This window comes from Telmatherina bonti (genome assembly GCF_933228915.1).
Source record: "Telmatherina bonti genome assembly, chromosome: 21".
Classification (NCBI taxonomy): domain Eukaryota; kingdom Metazoa; phylum Chordata; class Actinopteri; order Atheriniformes; family Telmatherinidae; genus Telmatherina; species Telmatherina bonti.
In genome coordinates this window covers 9,270,436-9,287,603 of record NC_136630.1, presented here as the reverse complement: position 1 = coordinate 9,287,603, position 17,168 = coordinate 9,270,436, and the positions used below count along the sequence as shown (strand labels likewise).

Here is a 17,168-nt window from a genome sequence, read left to right as displayed (position 1 = left end):
GATCTCATTAATTTGAAGAGATTTTTTTCATTTAAAAAAAAAAAAAAAAGTGCATTTCTGGCCTGTAATCCAATCCAATCCAATCCAATCCATTCCAGTTAGGGATGTTCGATACTGGCTTTATTTATTTATTTATTTATTTTTTTTTTTTTACTAATATCTGATATACCAGTTTTGTCCAATTCTTAGTTTTTTTTTTTTACACCAATACCATACCAATATTTTTGGAGCGAGTTGTGCCAAACAAACAACACTATCTTGAAAACTATACATGACATCTCTTATATGTTGCCATTTTGACTTTGAGGAGACTTAGATGAAGAGTTTGATGTATAATATGTCCATGTTGTGTAAACATGTCATTAGAAAAGTCAAAACCAACACAGATAATGTCCGATATTTTATTTTAATTTCGATATCTGATAATATCGTTATGCTGATAATATCGAACACCTGTAATTCCAATCCAATATATTTAAGCACTTTAAAAGCAACACTGTTGGCCGATGTCCTTTACACAGCAAAGGTAAAACACAGTGAGTGTTAAATATCATTATAACTCCATAATTAAAACTTGAAACATTAAAACGAGGTAACAGTACAAACAAACAAGTCAAGCTGAGTTAAAACAGGAAGTGAATCGGAATAGCCGTCAATATTTTGTAGCGCAACAGTTTGAAGTCATTCATGACTTTTTTTTCTTTTGAAGTGATCTCAGGTAGGAAGATGTTATTGGCACCTTTTTGGCTGCAGGCAGTCTTGATCATGTCTTTGTAACGTGGGCAGAGAACGGTTTTACTTTGTCTTCTTGAAAATAACAATGCATGAACAAGTCTGGAAAAATGACTTCTGAAAGACAGATTATGTTGTTGTAAAAACAAACTTTTATGCGTGACAGAGCAGAACAGTCTGGAAACTCCTTTTCATCTTTGTTCCGCTGCAAACATCGTCTATTGATCTTGAATTCTTTTTGGTGTGATCACAATGCATGTTTCTACTTTCTGATGATCACGCCCAGATTCCTCCAAGTCAGAAGAACCCAATGCTGTCTCTCAGCAAGGCCTCTTGTTGCTCGGTAACGTTTTACTTATTTATTGCAGTACAATTACCATGTGCTTATGACAGCTAATGCGGTGCCATCTAACGGATCACATTGTGGGTTTCCAAGGGGTTTCCTTGACCTTAATGCACTAAAATTATTCAAGATTCCTTACATCTTTCTTTACAAAACATTTTTTTCAAAGGACTTGAGTAATTTTCTTGCACATTTGTTGGGAAACTACAGGTTCTCTGCCCATATTTACTCTTCAAGGACTTTGCTTTTTGTAGATTCTATTTTGTAACGAATCTACAGTAACACCATGATCAATTTAGCTTATTACCTTATATCTATCTTTTATCATTCTTGATTTTTTTTGTTGTGGATGTTTGCCTGAAATGCAACAAAAGGGGCATGAATTGGGTTCATATTTTCTATAACGAATAAAATATAAAGATATTTGAAGTATTATTGTGTAATTCTTAACTGAAATATAAGTTAAGTTTTATAAAGGGTATAATTATAATTTCTGACATACATTAACTTTCATATTAAAGCAAACATGAACAAAAACATTGTGTGTTGACGGTCACAACATTTCTCATTCATCAGTGTGTGTTCATGCAGCTGAAACAGCCAGAAGACCCACTTTCAGCTGAAAACTAAATGTTCATGGGAACCAGTTCCTCCTTCGGCTCTTGGATCGGTTCCAGGGCTTTGAGTTGTCTCATGAGGCTGTTCGGCCACTCAGCGACCAGCCTGTGAAGTTTTCTATTAATAAGCTCGGTTCCAACGAGACGAGAACGAGCAGGAATCCGCTGAAGAATGGCTCCTGCAACTGTTGTAAGCTGAAGGAAGTTGGAAACGGCCTGATAAGACTAAATATTCTGCGGGGCTTTCCGTCCCATCTGCCAGCCGCGCGCTTTGCACCGTGTTTTGACTCTTCTCGTGAAAGAAAAGTTTACGTTCTTAGACCTTTCAGCTTTCAATAAACATCATCCCCTCCAGCATTCTGCACATAACTTCATCACAGGAGGAGGCCAGGATAAGCCTGCGGAGCCCGGCTGATAGCTAAAGCTCAGGGATCAGCCTGGACACTGTGGAAGAGATGACACTCCTGTTTGCCTTATCGAGTGGAATTCTGGAACGATCCATAAAATTGATTCATGAATCCATTGAGTCATGATCTGAAGAAAAAGAGGGACGGGAGCAGAGAAGGATTAACTGTGATCCTGCTGCAGCACAGCGAGCTGATGCTGAATGGGAGTCTGTCCCCGGCCATGTTTATTACATTATTTATTTATTTATTTAGTTAACTGGTATCAGGGGAGAGAAGGACTCAGTTTCTCATAGCTCAAACTGGAGGTTTTTTTTCCCCCACATGTTCATACTAAAACTTCACATCTCCCTGCTTTTATAAACCAGTATGTTGGAGGATAATGCACTGGTTAGGCTGGTGACTACATCACGTCAGCTGACATGAGCCTTTTGGATTCTTTAATTCACTGTTTCTCAAATGGGGGTGCGTGTACTGCTGGGGGTACTTCAGGGCATTCCGGGGGGACGTGACATTTTTATTTTTTAAACATAAATCTTTTTGTTTTCTTAAAACATCCTTAGGTAAAATAATATATCATTCAAATATTTAATATATTTCAATAAATGTAAGTGTACATTCATAAACTGAATTTACATTTAGATTTACATTATTTCATTCCCAAAATTCCCACATTCCAATGTGAATTGAACTCCACGAGCCAAATCATATCCGTCAGTCACTGCCGCCTTGACCACGCAAAATGCTCCTGGTTGGAGCCTAGTAGAGATGTGCAAAACAATCGCCATTGTTTTGCATGGTTAAAGTTTAATAAGCCAAACACATATTTATGTTTTTTCCTAACCAGAAATCCTTTGCAGCGGTTGGGGGCACTCGGCTGAAATCACATTTTAAAAGGGGTACTATGTTGCAAAAAGGTTGAGAACTGCTGCTTTAATGTACGCTTTGATGTCAACACGACTTTGATCAGAAGCGCCAGCCTCAAATAAGAAGCTAAATAACGCAGTCATGAAGGTTTCTGACAAGTGGGGAGATTTCAGCGTTTTAATCAGGATTCCACATGTAGATTTTTGCTTCATAAGAACTCCGTCCTGTTTTTTTAATTCCTCTGTATTTCAAAGAGGGATTTGCTTTGCTGCTTTGTCGTCATGTCCTTCCTGCAGAGTACGTCCAGTCTGATTAAAGTGTGATGACAAGACAGGCGGTTGCGAGTCTCCCAAAACTTATCAGCACACAAACAAGATTACATCTAGCGCTCATCACTCTTTCAGCCAGTCTGTCTCTAACATTTACTTGCCTCCCTTTGTCCCCCTGTCCTCCATCTCTACTGTTTATCTTCAGTTTTTCTCCTCGTTATTGAAATAAACTCTCGGCACCGTATGCACTTACCCTGTCCTTAAGAGATGTCATGTATGTGTATTTTAGATCTGCATGTGTGATCTTTTGAACCGAGCAGCTGCTCAGTAAACAGTAACGTAGACAGGAGCCAGAAGAATCCAGTGTGAGACGAGATGTGGGCTGTCCGAGTCCAGCAGAGCTGTAGTAGGAGGGGAGCTTTTAAACTGCAGCAGCTCAGTGGAAAGTGCCACTTCATATGCCGAATACAGAACAAGGACTAAGACACCTTTGACCGACAGCTGCCACAGCTTCAAACTCAAGGTCTGCTCCCCAGCGGTCCAACAGTGACGCAGAAAAGGCCTTCACCCCGACCTGCGAGGAGCATCAGCTGGATACACGCTCTCAACCAGGCTGAAAAGTGTCAGCTGTGAGTATGAGACAGTTGTTCATCCCGGTTAGTGAACAGAGTCAAAACAGGTCCAGCTGTGTGTGGTGCATTCAACAGACAACTTATCTTTTTCTTTATTTATTCACACGAGCAGGAAACATGGTGCTTCTTCTCTTATCGTGGCTTCTTATAGTCGCTTCATCGCTTCTGTAAGTTGGTATTTGGATGGAGTTTCTGTAACTCAACCACATCTACTCCCCAGATTTGTGCCCCTTGGCTGAGATCCTATCTATGGATCCGAGTGCCCTCCAGCAGTCTGGGGCACTAGCGTGAAGATAAGTCATTCCATCTTCACGACAGAGGTGAAATGTTAGACGCTGCTGCAGATGTGACGGTATTCGGTATCTCAGTCTGAATGTTTGTTATGCAGCTCTCCCCCGAGTTTGGCTTCGACCCCGGCTTCGCAAATGGAATAAACTTAACACTCCCGTGTCTAAGTCAGCCCACTGATTGCCAGGCTTTTACAAACATTGACATATAAGGGATGGGAATGAGGAGTGCCTGCATAGCTAGCTTTACAAGACCCCTCTACATTGCTGTAAACCTTCACAGCTCATATGATCCGAGTTCAGATCTAATCGTTCAGTCAACACAAGCTTAGGCTGAAGATTCAACTCACAACAGTTGCATCCCACCTGACGGAAACCACAATATGACTGTAACTAACTTTGATCACAGCACATCCACAGAGTGTTGACTCCAAGCAGCAGTTCATATTTGCAATCTGCCCTGTTTTAAGTGTGTGTGGACATAAGCTCAGCAGAGTGAGAAACACAAGGCAGCTGGATCCAGGAAGTGTAAGCTCAGTGATGAGGAATACAAAGTGGATGTTGACAGGGGTTATCTGAGGCTGGACACATCCGAAGCTCCTACAACAGTCGGCTGATGGGAGGGAAGCATATGTCTGAATCTCCTGATATTTTGAAGGGAAAAGCACCTCCTTGAAAAAAAAAAGGGGTGGGGGGGTTAAGTAGAACGAGGACTGTTATCGCTGACAGGAGGTACTGGTTAATCTGTTGCCCACGAGGAGGGAGATCAATGGGAAAGAGCAGATAGAGATAGTTTAAATATTTACATTTTTGACTGCTCCATTGTTAATATTTCATAGAATTCCAGGCATTCTTTGCAACACCCATATTTACAACTTAAACTGCAGGGAACGCTTATAAAATCAGAGGTGAGGTTGGTCTTCCTGCTGCCCCTGGAAACAGGTGGCGTCACACAGAAATCCCTGGATCCTGTTGTTCTGTGATGGTGTGCTGGGCTTGCCCTTCTACATTTTTCCTCACACACACACACATATACACACACATATTATGAGTCACTGGACTGATGTGACCATCAGAAGAAAAAAAGACTCAGAGAAATGACACCACATTTGCACTTGACAAGGTAACAAAATTTGACAAACTTTAAATCTAAACTATATGACTCTTATTTCCCTTTATGCTGAGATAAAAGGGATCTTTTAAAAGTCCTGCTACATTTATTTTCTTGTGTACTCAGTAAAATGCGTTTTAAAAAAAAAGTCTAAATATAATAAAGAATCTGCAGAATAAAAACCAAAAGGCTTTACCCTGTCAGAAATAAAAGATAGTACAAATAAATAAAAGAATGTCAGTGTTGGTTTAGTTACCACGACAGCAAAATAATGATCAGCAGCTCACTACACACCGCACGTTAGTAACTATGGCAACATATGCGCTATTACGCACGCTGCGTCTATATCTGGAAACCTGGCAGTGAACCAGAGGGTCACTCCATGACGCAGCGACGCACGCTGGGCGTTGTACTTCCATAATGAGACACTTTATAACAGAAGTCAGCTCTGGCATCAATCTAGTCTGAGCGCAACGTTGCAGGACGCAGGACTACTGCTGTTGGGACGTTTTTCTGCGGGGACAAAAGTCTTGATTTAGCTTCTTGCAAGCCTGAACTGGTTTCTGTCGGAATACAAGCTCTCCGCTAGAAGTAAGTGAACTTTTCTTTTTTCAAAACTTGCTTTTATTCAGTCGCAAGCGGATTTTAAAAAGGCGGAAACGCGCTTTGAAGTGAATGACGCGCAGATCCACCGCGCGCACGGACACGAAAACGCAGCTGTCATCTCCAAAAAGCCTGGCGGAATCCATTTTTACTGGGATTTAATCTGATATGACTTTAGACTCATAACTTCCCACCATGTTTCACTGGTTCTCTACAAGACGCGGCAGAAGAACGAGCTTTACTGGGAATATTCCCAGTTTAAGACCCGCGCAGGAAATTTCAAACTGCGTAAAGCACATCGAAATCAGTTTATCTGAAAAAGAAACAACCTTTTCACACAGATTCTGGTTTATATGAGCAAACAGGCACAAACACGTAAATCAGCTTTATAGCTGAATCATGACCAAAATCTCGGAAAAAAACAAAAACAAAAAACAAACAAAAAAAAAAAAGGACACCTGATACCAATTTGCCCACATGAGGAATATTAGGAATGACCCAGTTTTCTCTCCAAACTAACATTCAGGAAGGGTTCCTTTAAAAAAAAGATGAGATTAAAGAGAACTTCTCCACAGAGTGTCCTTATGCTCCCAGGACACACCCATATCCCATCAATCTGACATCCTCACACACACATCTCCTCTCCTTACTCAGATTACCTGGAAAGATGCTGCTCCTACTACTGGGAATCATCTTGCTGCACCTTGCTGCTCTGGTCCTTCTGTTTGTGTCAACGATCGTCAGTGTGAGTAAAAGTTTTTGCTTCTGTTTGGAGTCTGAAAACAGCCGTGGTTGTAAACACATCCATCACCCACAATAATATGTGACAGTGATGTCAACAAAGAGATATAAATCAAATCATAACAGTAAATTTATGCATTTTGTTCCGATTCACTTGTTATTGACTAAATATGTTTATTTTTGACACCAGGTATGGACGACGGGAGAAACTGGCACCTCAGACCTGTGGTTTAACTGCTCTGCTTACAATGGAGGATACAGCTGTAACCCAGCATCCGCTGGAGGTCGGAGAACTCTTTAATATCCTCACCTTTAAGATTCATTTATCTCAACTGCTGTTAACTCACAGCACAAACATCAGCAGCATTTAACTTTGATCATTGCTTTTCTGTAAAGTTGCACTTGACTAAACCTTTGTCTTGCTGATGATGTGGGTGTGTCAGGGCTCCTCCGGGACTCTGGTGCCATCTAGGGCAGAGAATGTGGCAGTGCTGTTTGAGAGGGTGGGATGCGAGCTGATAGGCTGCCGCTGTATAAATAGTCGTGGTGTGATGTCCATAATAAGGTCTCATGTTGGGGGTCCGTAGTGACAAGCACGAGGGAGCCCGTCAATGATCTGGGTGGGGTTGCAGAGAGTATTTAAAGTTTTTGGATCTCTGAGTGTTTGAAAGGAAAGGGGAGGCCTTGGACCAGCTCGTCCAGCACATGGAATGCCAACGGCCGGTCACACCCAGTGTCAGATTATAGCGTCCAGTGTTGGTTTGCAGGGATCATTAGGACAATTTAAGGCAGCAGCTGCAGTGTCAGAGAGATTTATGAAAGCCATACCAGTCTGGATACTGGACACAGACAGATGTAGGATCATCTTCAGCACCTTTAAAAACCACAGATGGAGCTATACAAGCTCACATGAGGTGCATCAGATGTGTGTTTTGCTGCTAAGTGTCGCTGTCAGAGGAGCTGCTGGCTGCGGCGCGGTGATGTCATTGGTCTAGAATAAACCAGGCTCAGCCAGTGTGTTTTGTCAGGGCAGCAGCGCCTGCATACTCTGCCAGGTAGTTAGATGGCGCGGCCAGTTTGTTTGACTTGCTTTCATTGGAGCACTGACGTGGAGTGTTTATTTAAGAAGGCGCGTGTGCCGTTGCTGGGTCTGCGCTCTGGTTTTGAGAGATGTGGGTTCTCACATGGGAGTTCAAAAAAGCTGAGCAATCACGTTCCTTCTGAAGTGAATCATAATTGTGGTCATCGCAGTTATGTTTAGGAGAGATTTGCAGACTTTGAAGTTGCCCTTGGTTGCAGGAATATTGGCTGTATTTGGGTTTGATGACACCAGTGTGAGATGTACCGTCGTCACATGCTGAATGAGTTATACTTCACATCTGCACGGCCAAGGAAACTACTTCAGCTTGTCCTGAAATAAAGCTGCATGAGGACTCACACAGACCTAAACAAATAAACACAGATAGAAACCCTCGACCTCTCTGTCAGAGCAGGAATCCTAAAAACAGAAGTTTTCTTTCTGTTGGGAATAACAGTAGAAGTCTCTGCACTTTCAGCATTGTCCTTCCACAATTACCAACCAAAACACACATCTACAGTTTATAAATATGACTCACATTTGCTTCTGAGATAATGTAAGCACCAAGCTTTGCTGCGCTGCGCTGCGCTGAGCTGAGCCTCGTACCAGGAAACCCCCGATGTCACAGTTTCCTACTCGACAAGGAAGGAAGGAGGGCAAGACGTGTATTTATAAGAAAGCAGAGACGTATTGTTGCTGTTTTGCAGCGTTATTACAGAACTATATATAACATCTGTAAACAAGATCATCATATTGGAATCCAGTTGTTGCTCCGACTCTGGAAGATTACAGCGCGTCATGTTTCTGCTGCTTGTATCTCATCCTCCATCTTTTCTGCTGTTATTGGATCACTGAAGGCAACCAGACAAACGTTCCAGACTACATGTATGAATCTTACTGGATTCATATGTAATAAATGCCTTGCTGGAGCATGGATGTTGTGCTACAATTTGGTTTGTTTTAAATTTCATATCTCATTTTTTTTTCTTTAAGTAATGCAAATCCATACTTGTGTGCCTGACAACACCAAGAGAAACCAGAGATTATTCCAGCATAAAAACCCAATAATACCAACAATTAACATCCAACTTTGGAAAGAATCGTGTTTTCTAGGAAAGATCTGATGTAATAATTATGTAATAACATGATGTAGTAACACATGACTTACACAGCACTGTGCATACAGACTCAGCAGTGATGAGAAACCCTGTTAAAAGAATCAGTCTGAAGTATTAGCTCATCTGCGGTCAGGACAGAAACACATGAATGGAGGAGTAACTTTGTGATCAGGCAACCTTGCGACATCATGGCAGCAGCCGTCAGAGATGTGGCTGCACGGAGAAGAACAACAGGAACTGTGAATGTGCAGCAGACGACTAACCAGGCCAGATCGATGGATGCAGAACAGCAGCGAGACTGAGCACTCAGGAAACCCGAGGGGCCAGGAAGTGAGCGGATAACCCACAGACTAGAAATAGACCCTTCTTGGAAATCTGACATGTTAGCGCGGGACAATAAAACACACGAGCACATGCTCATATAGATAACAGCAGATGGTATTCCTCGTCAATACGGGGCTCTAATGGGTTAATGGCTTCTACCTATGGAGGTCTAGTGGACGATCAATGAGGAAGATTGAGTAATAGGTCCCACTGTGAGGGGCACCCAGAGCTTTTAGCAACAAGATACCTGAGCTTCATTGTTGCTGATCCATTACAGATTCCCTGAAGTAAACACGTCCTGTTTGGACATTATACTCTGTACAGGAGGATGCTGAAATGCGGCTGCGCAAAGCGTTGCCGTTTCTCTTCTTGTGCGCTCATTAAGTTAATCTCATATATAAATCATGTTCTGACTTTTGTTCAGGTATTGACTGAAGCCACTTTCCCTGCTGTCTTCTGTCCTGCAGAGTGGATTCAGTCGGTCCAGGCTCTCATGATCCTCTCCATCATCTTCAGCTGCCTCTCGCTCTTCCTCTTCTTCTTCCAGCTTTTCACTTTGCAGAAAGGCGGGCGTTTCTTCCTCACTGGAGCCTTCCAGATCATTGCCAGTAAGTTCACACCTCCTGTATGCTTCACTTCAAACATGAACTAAAGTTTTACTAGCAATTCATTTCAACTTAATTTATATAGCGTCAAATCACGGCAATGCCATCTCAAGACACTTTACAGACAGGAAAAAAAAAAAACCATAATGAAAGTCAATTCACCAAAGCTCCAACTCAATCTCCCATCCTGAGCAAGCACACTGGTGACAGTGGGAAGGAAAAAACTCCCTTTTAACAGGAACGAAACCTCCGGCAGAACCCGGCTCAAGGACAGGCAGCCATCTGCCTGTAGATCTCTAGTAGACCATAAGGACGCAGTTCTTGTCCCTGTGTAGGAGGAAATCATTGATTTGTGTTTTCTGTCCATTAACAGTATTAACAGTCCAAATATTGGGATGGATGGATGCCTTTTAAAGTTTAAGTCCCTCACAAGAGACATATTTTACCCTTTTTTTCCCCATGTTGAGACAATTTCCTGAGGACATAATGAAACGTTGATGATAACACTAAAACACTGCAACAGCTTACATGTTGTCAAGTCATGTTGATGTAAAAAAGACACTACAGACAGGGCCATGTGGCCAGCTGGAAGGTTCACACACCTGTCAGAAAATGACACATTAATTTCTCTGTCATATACTGGCTCCACAAACTGTCAGTTCAGCAGTCTAAGTTTAATTAAGGCTCTACTGGCAAAGGTTAAGCAGGTGGTAACAGGCGTCCCGTAGGCAAGACATGGCATATAAATGTACCTACATGTTATACACCACTGGAATGCTAACACTCTTTATGCATAATAATGCAGGATATAATCATAAGTGTTGATTAAGTAAACTTATTTCAAATCAGTTGCAAATGCAGTTTCCCTATGAGACCAGACTCCAGTAGAAATAATACGGTTGCATCAGGAAGGGTCCAGTAAAAGTAGTCCAGTACAATATTTGGTCTTCAATAAATAACAATGGTAGGCAGAATTTTAAGGGTTAAGATGTGTTTTTAGCTAACCAGCTTCTTTGTTGCACTTTCATTACTGTTCTCCACAAAATGTTTATGCTTGTTAAGTCTTCGTCGAAATGAGGGAAGAATACAAGTAAATCCATTTGGAGAACACTGTTAACTAATTTTCTGAAGTAAACTGAACTCTGAAATGCTTATGGCCGTTTATAGCTCAACTGACAGGGAGGGGAAAAAGTGCTTCCTACTTCTGACATGGAGTTAATGTGGCACGATATGAAGCCTTGTGGGGATAAAGGTGGAGCGATGGATACGTTTTTTATTAAACAGCTCATTTTCAAACCAAAAACAAAGTGGGAGGGTTTTGGTTTTTGGAATTTTTAGGGAAAATTCCTACATATATGTTTCAAATCACCAGAAGATGACATATAGAAATAAACAGAAAGTCAGTCTGGTCGATGTCTGACAAATCCATCCATCACTAATCAAATAAAAAGTGGTGAAAGCGCAAGACTTAATGGAAGCTTAACAGCAGAAAGAAGGAAAAGGCATCACAATTTAAGTTGTTTATCACTTTGAAGTCAGTTTTGGAAAGATAGCATGTCAACATTTAAGAGGATGATAATGCACCAGTCGCACCGAGCCAACGCTCTCGCTGCATCATCTACGGCTGGAAGTCTCTGAGCCAGCTTGTAATGGTTTTTATGCTCCACTTGTCTCTTGTGCTTTATGCCCTTTGGCTTAGAGAGCAGCTCGACTGCCAGTCTATTGTGTTCCCCTTGGCAGCCCTTTTGCAAAATGCCAGATTTTCTCTATACTCAGCCGGTGCATTGCCAGGCAAACAGGTGCCCACTCAGCCAAACAGGAATGGCACTGGGAACACAGCCAGCTGTGCAAGTTAAAATGTCAGGAAGGCTGGCGGTGCGGGGGTCTGACAAGCAGATCATGCCATGTCAGACAAGAGAAGTAGGTGGAAGCTGGAAAGGCCTGCAAAGGGCAGGCTGGGACTGAGAAAGCATGAGAGGCTGTGATGTGGAGCCGTGCTTTCTGGGAAAGACCGACAAGTTCGCCTCCGCCGCCAGACCAGGTTCAGTCCAGGATACCAGACGGCAAACGCGACGCTGCCGAGTAACCTGACCCGATAAGTGATCACGCTGACAGCAGGCATTATTCTGTGCTCCCTTTCTCCTCCCCTGCAGGCTTGTTTGTGATGAGCGGAGCCATCATCTACACGGTGATGAGTCCGGAGTGGGTGCCGGAGAAGGACACCTTCGGCTACTCCTACATCCTGGCGTGGGTGGCCTTCCCTTTGGCGCTCATCAGTGGACTCATCTACGTCATCCTAAGGAAGCGAGAATGAGACGTTGCTCCTGTCAGTTGTTCCCAGTTAACCCGCGCCCAGCTGCAAGTGCTACAACCCCCCCTCTCCCTCTGAAGCTGAGGTTATGAAGTGCAGATAGAATGCAGGCAGCATTGGGGAGTGGGGGGCAGTAATACCAAAAAAATCAACATGCAACCAACACAAAAACACCAACACTGTCTCAGTTAAAAGATGTATATAGTATCTATGGTTTAAAACCTATTTATAACACTTTTTACATATATGTACATAGTTTTAGTGTCGCTCTGTCGATGGATACTGCGAGCTTTGTTTTAGCAGATTAAGTGCCTCTGTCTTCGTTTGTATTGATGAAATAATTATACAGTATTCTGGATTTTGTTTGTTTTTGTTTTTGCATTTTTTTTTCACAATTGCCAAAGAATTAATAAGAAAAAAAACAGAAAAAGTTTCTTGCAGGATATTAACATGTGCATGTGTAGAAGTAGATGGTTAAGAAAATTTTTTTTTTTTTTTTTTTTAATGGGCTTGCTTTACAAATAGAGTGGTAACATCTATGGGTGTAGCATAGCCACTAAAGATAGATTTGGCCCCTTTTTCTCTTTTCTATTTGTGAACTTGCAAGTTTGAAGATTTTTTATTTTCAGTATTTTTCTATTTCTTATTTTCAACGAGAGATGGTGCTACGTGTTTATCATTCCTGTTACTGATAGCTATCATTTACCATGGAGTCAAACTGCTCACCATTATTTAAAGTGGGGAACCAGACAGAGGAACACTTGTACAAACCGTGCCTGACTGCTTCTTTAGGGAACACAGCCTAATTTCACTTTGCAGTGCCTGATTTTCTCTTTTTATCTCCTCCCTTTATCAGTTACTGTACCTGATGAATAATTACCACCGAGGTGGTGCGTTAATACAAACCAGTCATTTGGAATGTCAGTATTAATCTGCAGGCCTGTAAAAAGTCAGATGAAAGAGGAATATTTTTAAATAAGGTTCTTTTTTCCTGTATTTCCCCCTGATGTTTGTGTTAACTTCTTAACTTTCAAGAAGCAAAATTGCCTTTTTAATTAAATATCATGAAGGAAATAAAACTGCAGGGCATTATTGCCAAAGGAATTATATTATTTATATATATTATTATTTTATATATATATATATATATATATATATATATATATATATATATATTCATATTCATTTATAAATGGTATAACTAAATACAACCAAGCTGAAGCCATATAAATATTACCGGTTGATAGAATATATTTAGTATGAGGTGAAAGGATGGGGAAGTTTGCGGTGATGGTAAAAATGTCTGTTTTACATACTTGAAGTTTGACATGCTGCAGTCTCTGCTCACTGACGTCTACATGTTTTTTTTTTTTCTTCTCTACTGTATAAAACACTGTTTATATGTTGAGCATAACAGCTTTTTATGACAATCTAGCCTAAAACACTCATGAAATAAAACTACTCTCACATGATTCAACACTGTGTATTCCACTGTTACAAAAGGACAAGATTCACGCTAACATGGAAAGCTAAAGATTTACAGTCTCAACTGCATGAGTTTCATGTGGGGAAACTTTGGGAAAAGACTGAAAAGCAAACAATCTGCAATGATAAATCTGTAACTGATAGGAGATGCATGCTCATATGCTTCGAGGTGGATCAGAGATGTCAGCAGCTGAAGCGCAGCCGTGGAAATTCTCCTGTCTTGTTTAGCCGAGGTCGTTAAATCTACCTTATAGTACGTGTCTGTGGATCAGGTGAGCAACCTTGTGCGTTAGGTTGCAAATGCTATATGCGACTTGTGTCACACGCACTGCTGCAAAGAGACTGTGCACGATGCCAGTTATTCAAAACACGCAGCTCTTGTTTCAGCGTCAACACTGTCTCTCATGATATCAGTTATAAGAGGACTTGTTTAAATGCCGTAAGACAGCGTCTGTCCTCTGCTTGACATCTCCTCAGAAACGTGGCGATGCTGTTGGATTAAAGGGGTTTCGTACAGAGCTTCCACTAGCAGGTGTGCTGTGGTTTTCAACTCGTCACTGGGTCCAGTTTGAAGAGAAAACCTCTAATGACAACTGCCCTCTTTTCTGTTCATTGTGAAGCTACAACCTGCATCTGTCAACAACATGTTTACACCTAAATTTCTAAATGCTCTTCATATTACCAAAGCTACTTGGACTTTACTCATTAAAGGATGTTTCTTACCACAAAGACTGAGTTTTTTTTCCTATAAGCTGCAGTTTATGTAATGTATTGAAATGTTTTATTAAAACTTTTTAAATCTATTCATTTTCAAGACAATAGTCTACAAGCAGCCTTTCTGTGCTGAGCTCATTATATGTGTCTAAATCTCCAGCTATGGAAGAGAACTCTGAGAAAGAGGATTGTTTATGGAGGCCAGTGAGGTCACAGCCTCCCACTACCTCCCCCTCTGACATACTAGCCTGGTGTGAAGTGAGGACACTGCATTCTGGTATGCATGTCTGCAGGCATGAGTTGCTGTGCAGAGCCAGCAGAAAGTATCGCAAGTATTTCATTTCAGAATACTTTCAGGTAAATTTCCATTTTGCTGGATGCAAATTTACTTGCAGAATAAATGTTTTTAAAGTACTATGTTCCAGCACCATCTTGTGGATGAGCTCAGTAGCAGCACCAGGACTGATGCATCACACCAGTTTAATAAAACACTGCCTATGTGTGGTAGAACAGCAGTATTGCTTCATGCTGTTTGCTACATACAGGATGAACAAGAGCAGACAGCTGCACACTACTCAAATGAAATGATACATCATAATTATGCATCGCATATTAAGTCACATGTCACACAAACCAATGCCAGAGGGTTACTTCGAAATTGGTTGAGAAATTGCAACTGGAATTTTATCTTGATATAAGGAGGAAAAAGCTGCTCTGTAAGGTGGAACACAAATCAAAAGATTATAAGCACACATGCATTTTACAGGACATCATGTGGAAGATGTGTGAAGGAGAAGACTAGACAATCCAGCTTATAGTAGCAGGATGCAAAAAGCAGGGAAGAAGAGAATGCATGGAACAAATGAGCTGGAATTGTGTAGCGGAACAGGAAGTGGAAGATATTTCCACCTTCTGTGGTGTGGTGGTAGTTGTCCTGTGGGACTTCCAGATTCAGACAGATAAACAAGCGATGGCCAAGAAACTAAAGATGCAGCAGTTAAAATCTATAGGAAGAGGGAAAAAATGTCATGTCTTTATTATTTTTAACATTATTATTTATTATTTCTTCTTAATATAATTATATCAATTCTTAGCATTTTATAGCAATATTTTAATTTAGTCATTTTTATTTGTACAATTTTTATGCAAAGCAGGAAAATTTTGTTGAAACTTATGCAAAGACAGTAAAGTCTACTCGGAGCTCACAAGAAGAAAGGCAAAGGCTGAAAGAGAGGAACAGAAGTGGAAAGTGAAAGTCGCCAAAGCGCCAGTATGTGGAGCCCTCAGGGTCCTGACTACAAACTAGAAGAGTGACTGTACAACAGATCCCACAACCACCATCAGAGATCTCCGTCCAGAAGAGTGCAGTCCAAGCGGAAGATGAGATGCTTGTGCTTCTTGCAGCCACTGTTGTAGCAGTGTTGTGGCTAGCATGCAAATATTTATAAGGCGATATTATCAAATATTCCCTTTTCAAACCCAACAAATAAAGTTTTACCAATCTTTTCAATAGAAATATTACAAACTATTTCTCAGGTATTGTGTCTCAGGTAGACAAACAATAACCCACATTATTACTGAGACATTTTCAACATGCGAAAAACACAAAAACAAGCTAATTGTGAGTTCTTGCTAACCGTAGCTAGCATTAGCATAACCCATCTTCTCAACGCTCCAGGCAGCAATGAATGATGATTTATTTCAACCAGTACAGTTAGCTGTTGGTGCACTTTATCATGTTTCTGGTTAAATACTGAACAGTTTTACAAAATGGCTGATTAGTGCAGCATGAAGCAGGACTCACTAGCTCTGGTCCTCAAGGGCTCCTATACAGCAGGATTTAGACGCATCCTCTGCAACACACCTCACTCAAATCACTGGATTATTAACAGGCTTGTGCAGAAGCTGACAAGCTGTTTGTGGGAACCATTTCATTTGAATCAGTTGTGTTGGAGCAGGGAAAACATGCAGGATAGTAGCTCTTGATAAGGTCTGGCCTACAGAATGGGTGGGCTACTCAGCCCTGGGTGTGGCAGCTCATATTTTTCTTACTGAAGTCTGTTAAACCTCATTAACTCCATGTATAATCATTAAGTTTCGTCTATAATTCAGCTTGTTTGGGAAGCCATTTCTGCCATTAATATGCACACAAGCGACAGACACGGGAGGTTTTCTACCTGTCTAATCTCTATTAACCATCACTCAGACTAATGAAAGCTCCTCCTCCAGAGGCATTACAAAAAGCTTTTATGGGACGACACATCATTAGTGTTAAAGGCTGAGAATAAATTGTTCTTTGGATTTTGATAAATTCGTTTTTAAAAAATCAGACCAAATGAGACAAGTTCAGTGTGTAACAAAGAGAAATTAGAGGTAAGAACAGGTTCTTTGTCACATGTGCAGGAGCACAGATTTATCAAGACCCCTTCATTCCAGAGTCTGGAGTCCAGACTGCAACTGCAGGTGGGTCAGGTGACAACAAAGCAGAAATAAAAATGGGGACACATTCAAAGAAAATATGGAAATTCATGGAGACATAACATGGATTTAGGAAATACAGGGAAAAAAATAAGATTATCATAAGTGATGGATAAGATGATGAGGATAAACGGTAGAAAACTGGAGCATACAAAGGAAATCAGTAAATGGTTATGAAGAAAAGAAGCAAGAGAGTTAGGAACACTGGAATCAGAAAAAGAGAAACTGGAGACCTCTAGTGGATAAAAACTGGGAAAACCAGAGTAAAAAAATAAAACAAAACAGATGAACAAGTATAATATATTAAAACTTGGATAAAAAAAATATAATTATTTTTCCTGTTTGTACTGTATCAATATGTTTATCTCATATTTGCTTAACCAAGCATGTCTAAACACGGCACTTACACAAGCTTTCAAACACAGAGTGGAAAAAGAATACGGCCACCA

The 17,168-nt window shown here is 41.0% G+C and overlaps 1 protein-coding gene across 2 annotated transcripts; it reads left to right on the top strand.

Annotated features, from left to right (window-relative positions):
- The first annotated feature begins 3,701 nt into the window (after nt 1–3,701).
- pmp22b (peripheral myelin protein 22b) lies at nt 3,702–14,250 on the top strand. Of its 2 annotated transcripts, none has more exons than XM_079260692.1 (5): nt 3,702–3,861; nt 6,520–6,610; nt 6,797–6,890; nt 9,594–9,734; nt 11,885–14,250. In XM_079260692.1, exons 2-5 carry the CDS (start codon nt 6,533–6,535, stop codon nt 12,043–12,045), a joined length of 474 nt encoding a protein of 157 aa, XP_079116818.1. In that variant the 5' UTR covers nt 3,702–3,861; nt 6,520–6,532; the 3' UTR covers nt 12,046–14,250. The 2 variants fall into 2 exon arrangements, with proteins under 2 accessions (XP_079116818.1, XP_079116817.1); XM_079260691.1 differs by lacking the exon at nt 3,702–3,861 and adding an exon at nt 5,680–5,853.
- The last annotated feature ends 2,918 nt before the right edge of the window (nt 14,251–17,168 follow it).

What these genes read in the sequence shown, in the direction of transcription:
- pmp22b (XM_079260692.1), top strand. Translation starts at nt 6,533, where the DNA reads ATGCTGCTCCTACTACTGGGAATCATCTTGCTGCACCTTGCTGCTCTG. An exon ending in TTGTGTCAACGATCGTCAGT is followed by an intron (nt 6,611 to 6,796) that starts GTGAGTAAAAGT and finishes TTTTGACACCAG; the next exon opens with GTATGGACGACGGGAGAAAC. An exon ending in AGCCTTCCAGATCATTGCCA is followed by an intron (nt 9,735 to 11,884) that starts GTAAGTTCACAC and finishes CCTCCCCTGCAG; the next exon opens with GCTTGTTTGTGATGAGCGGA.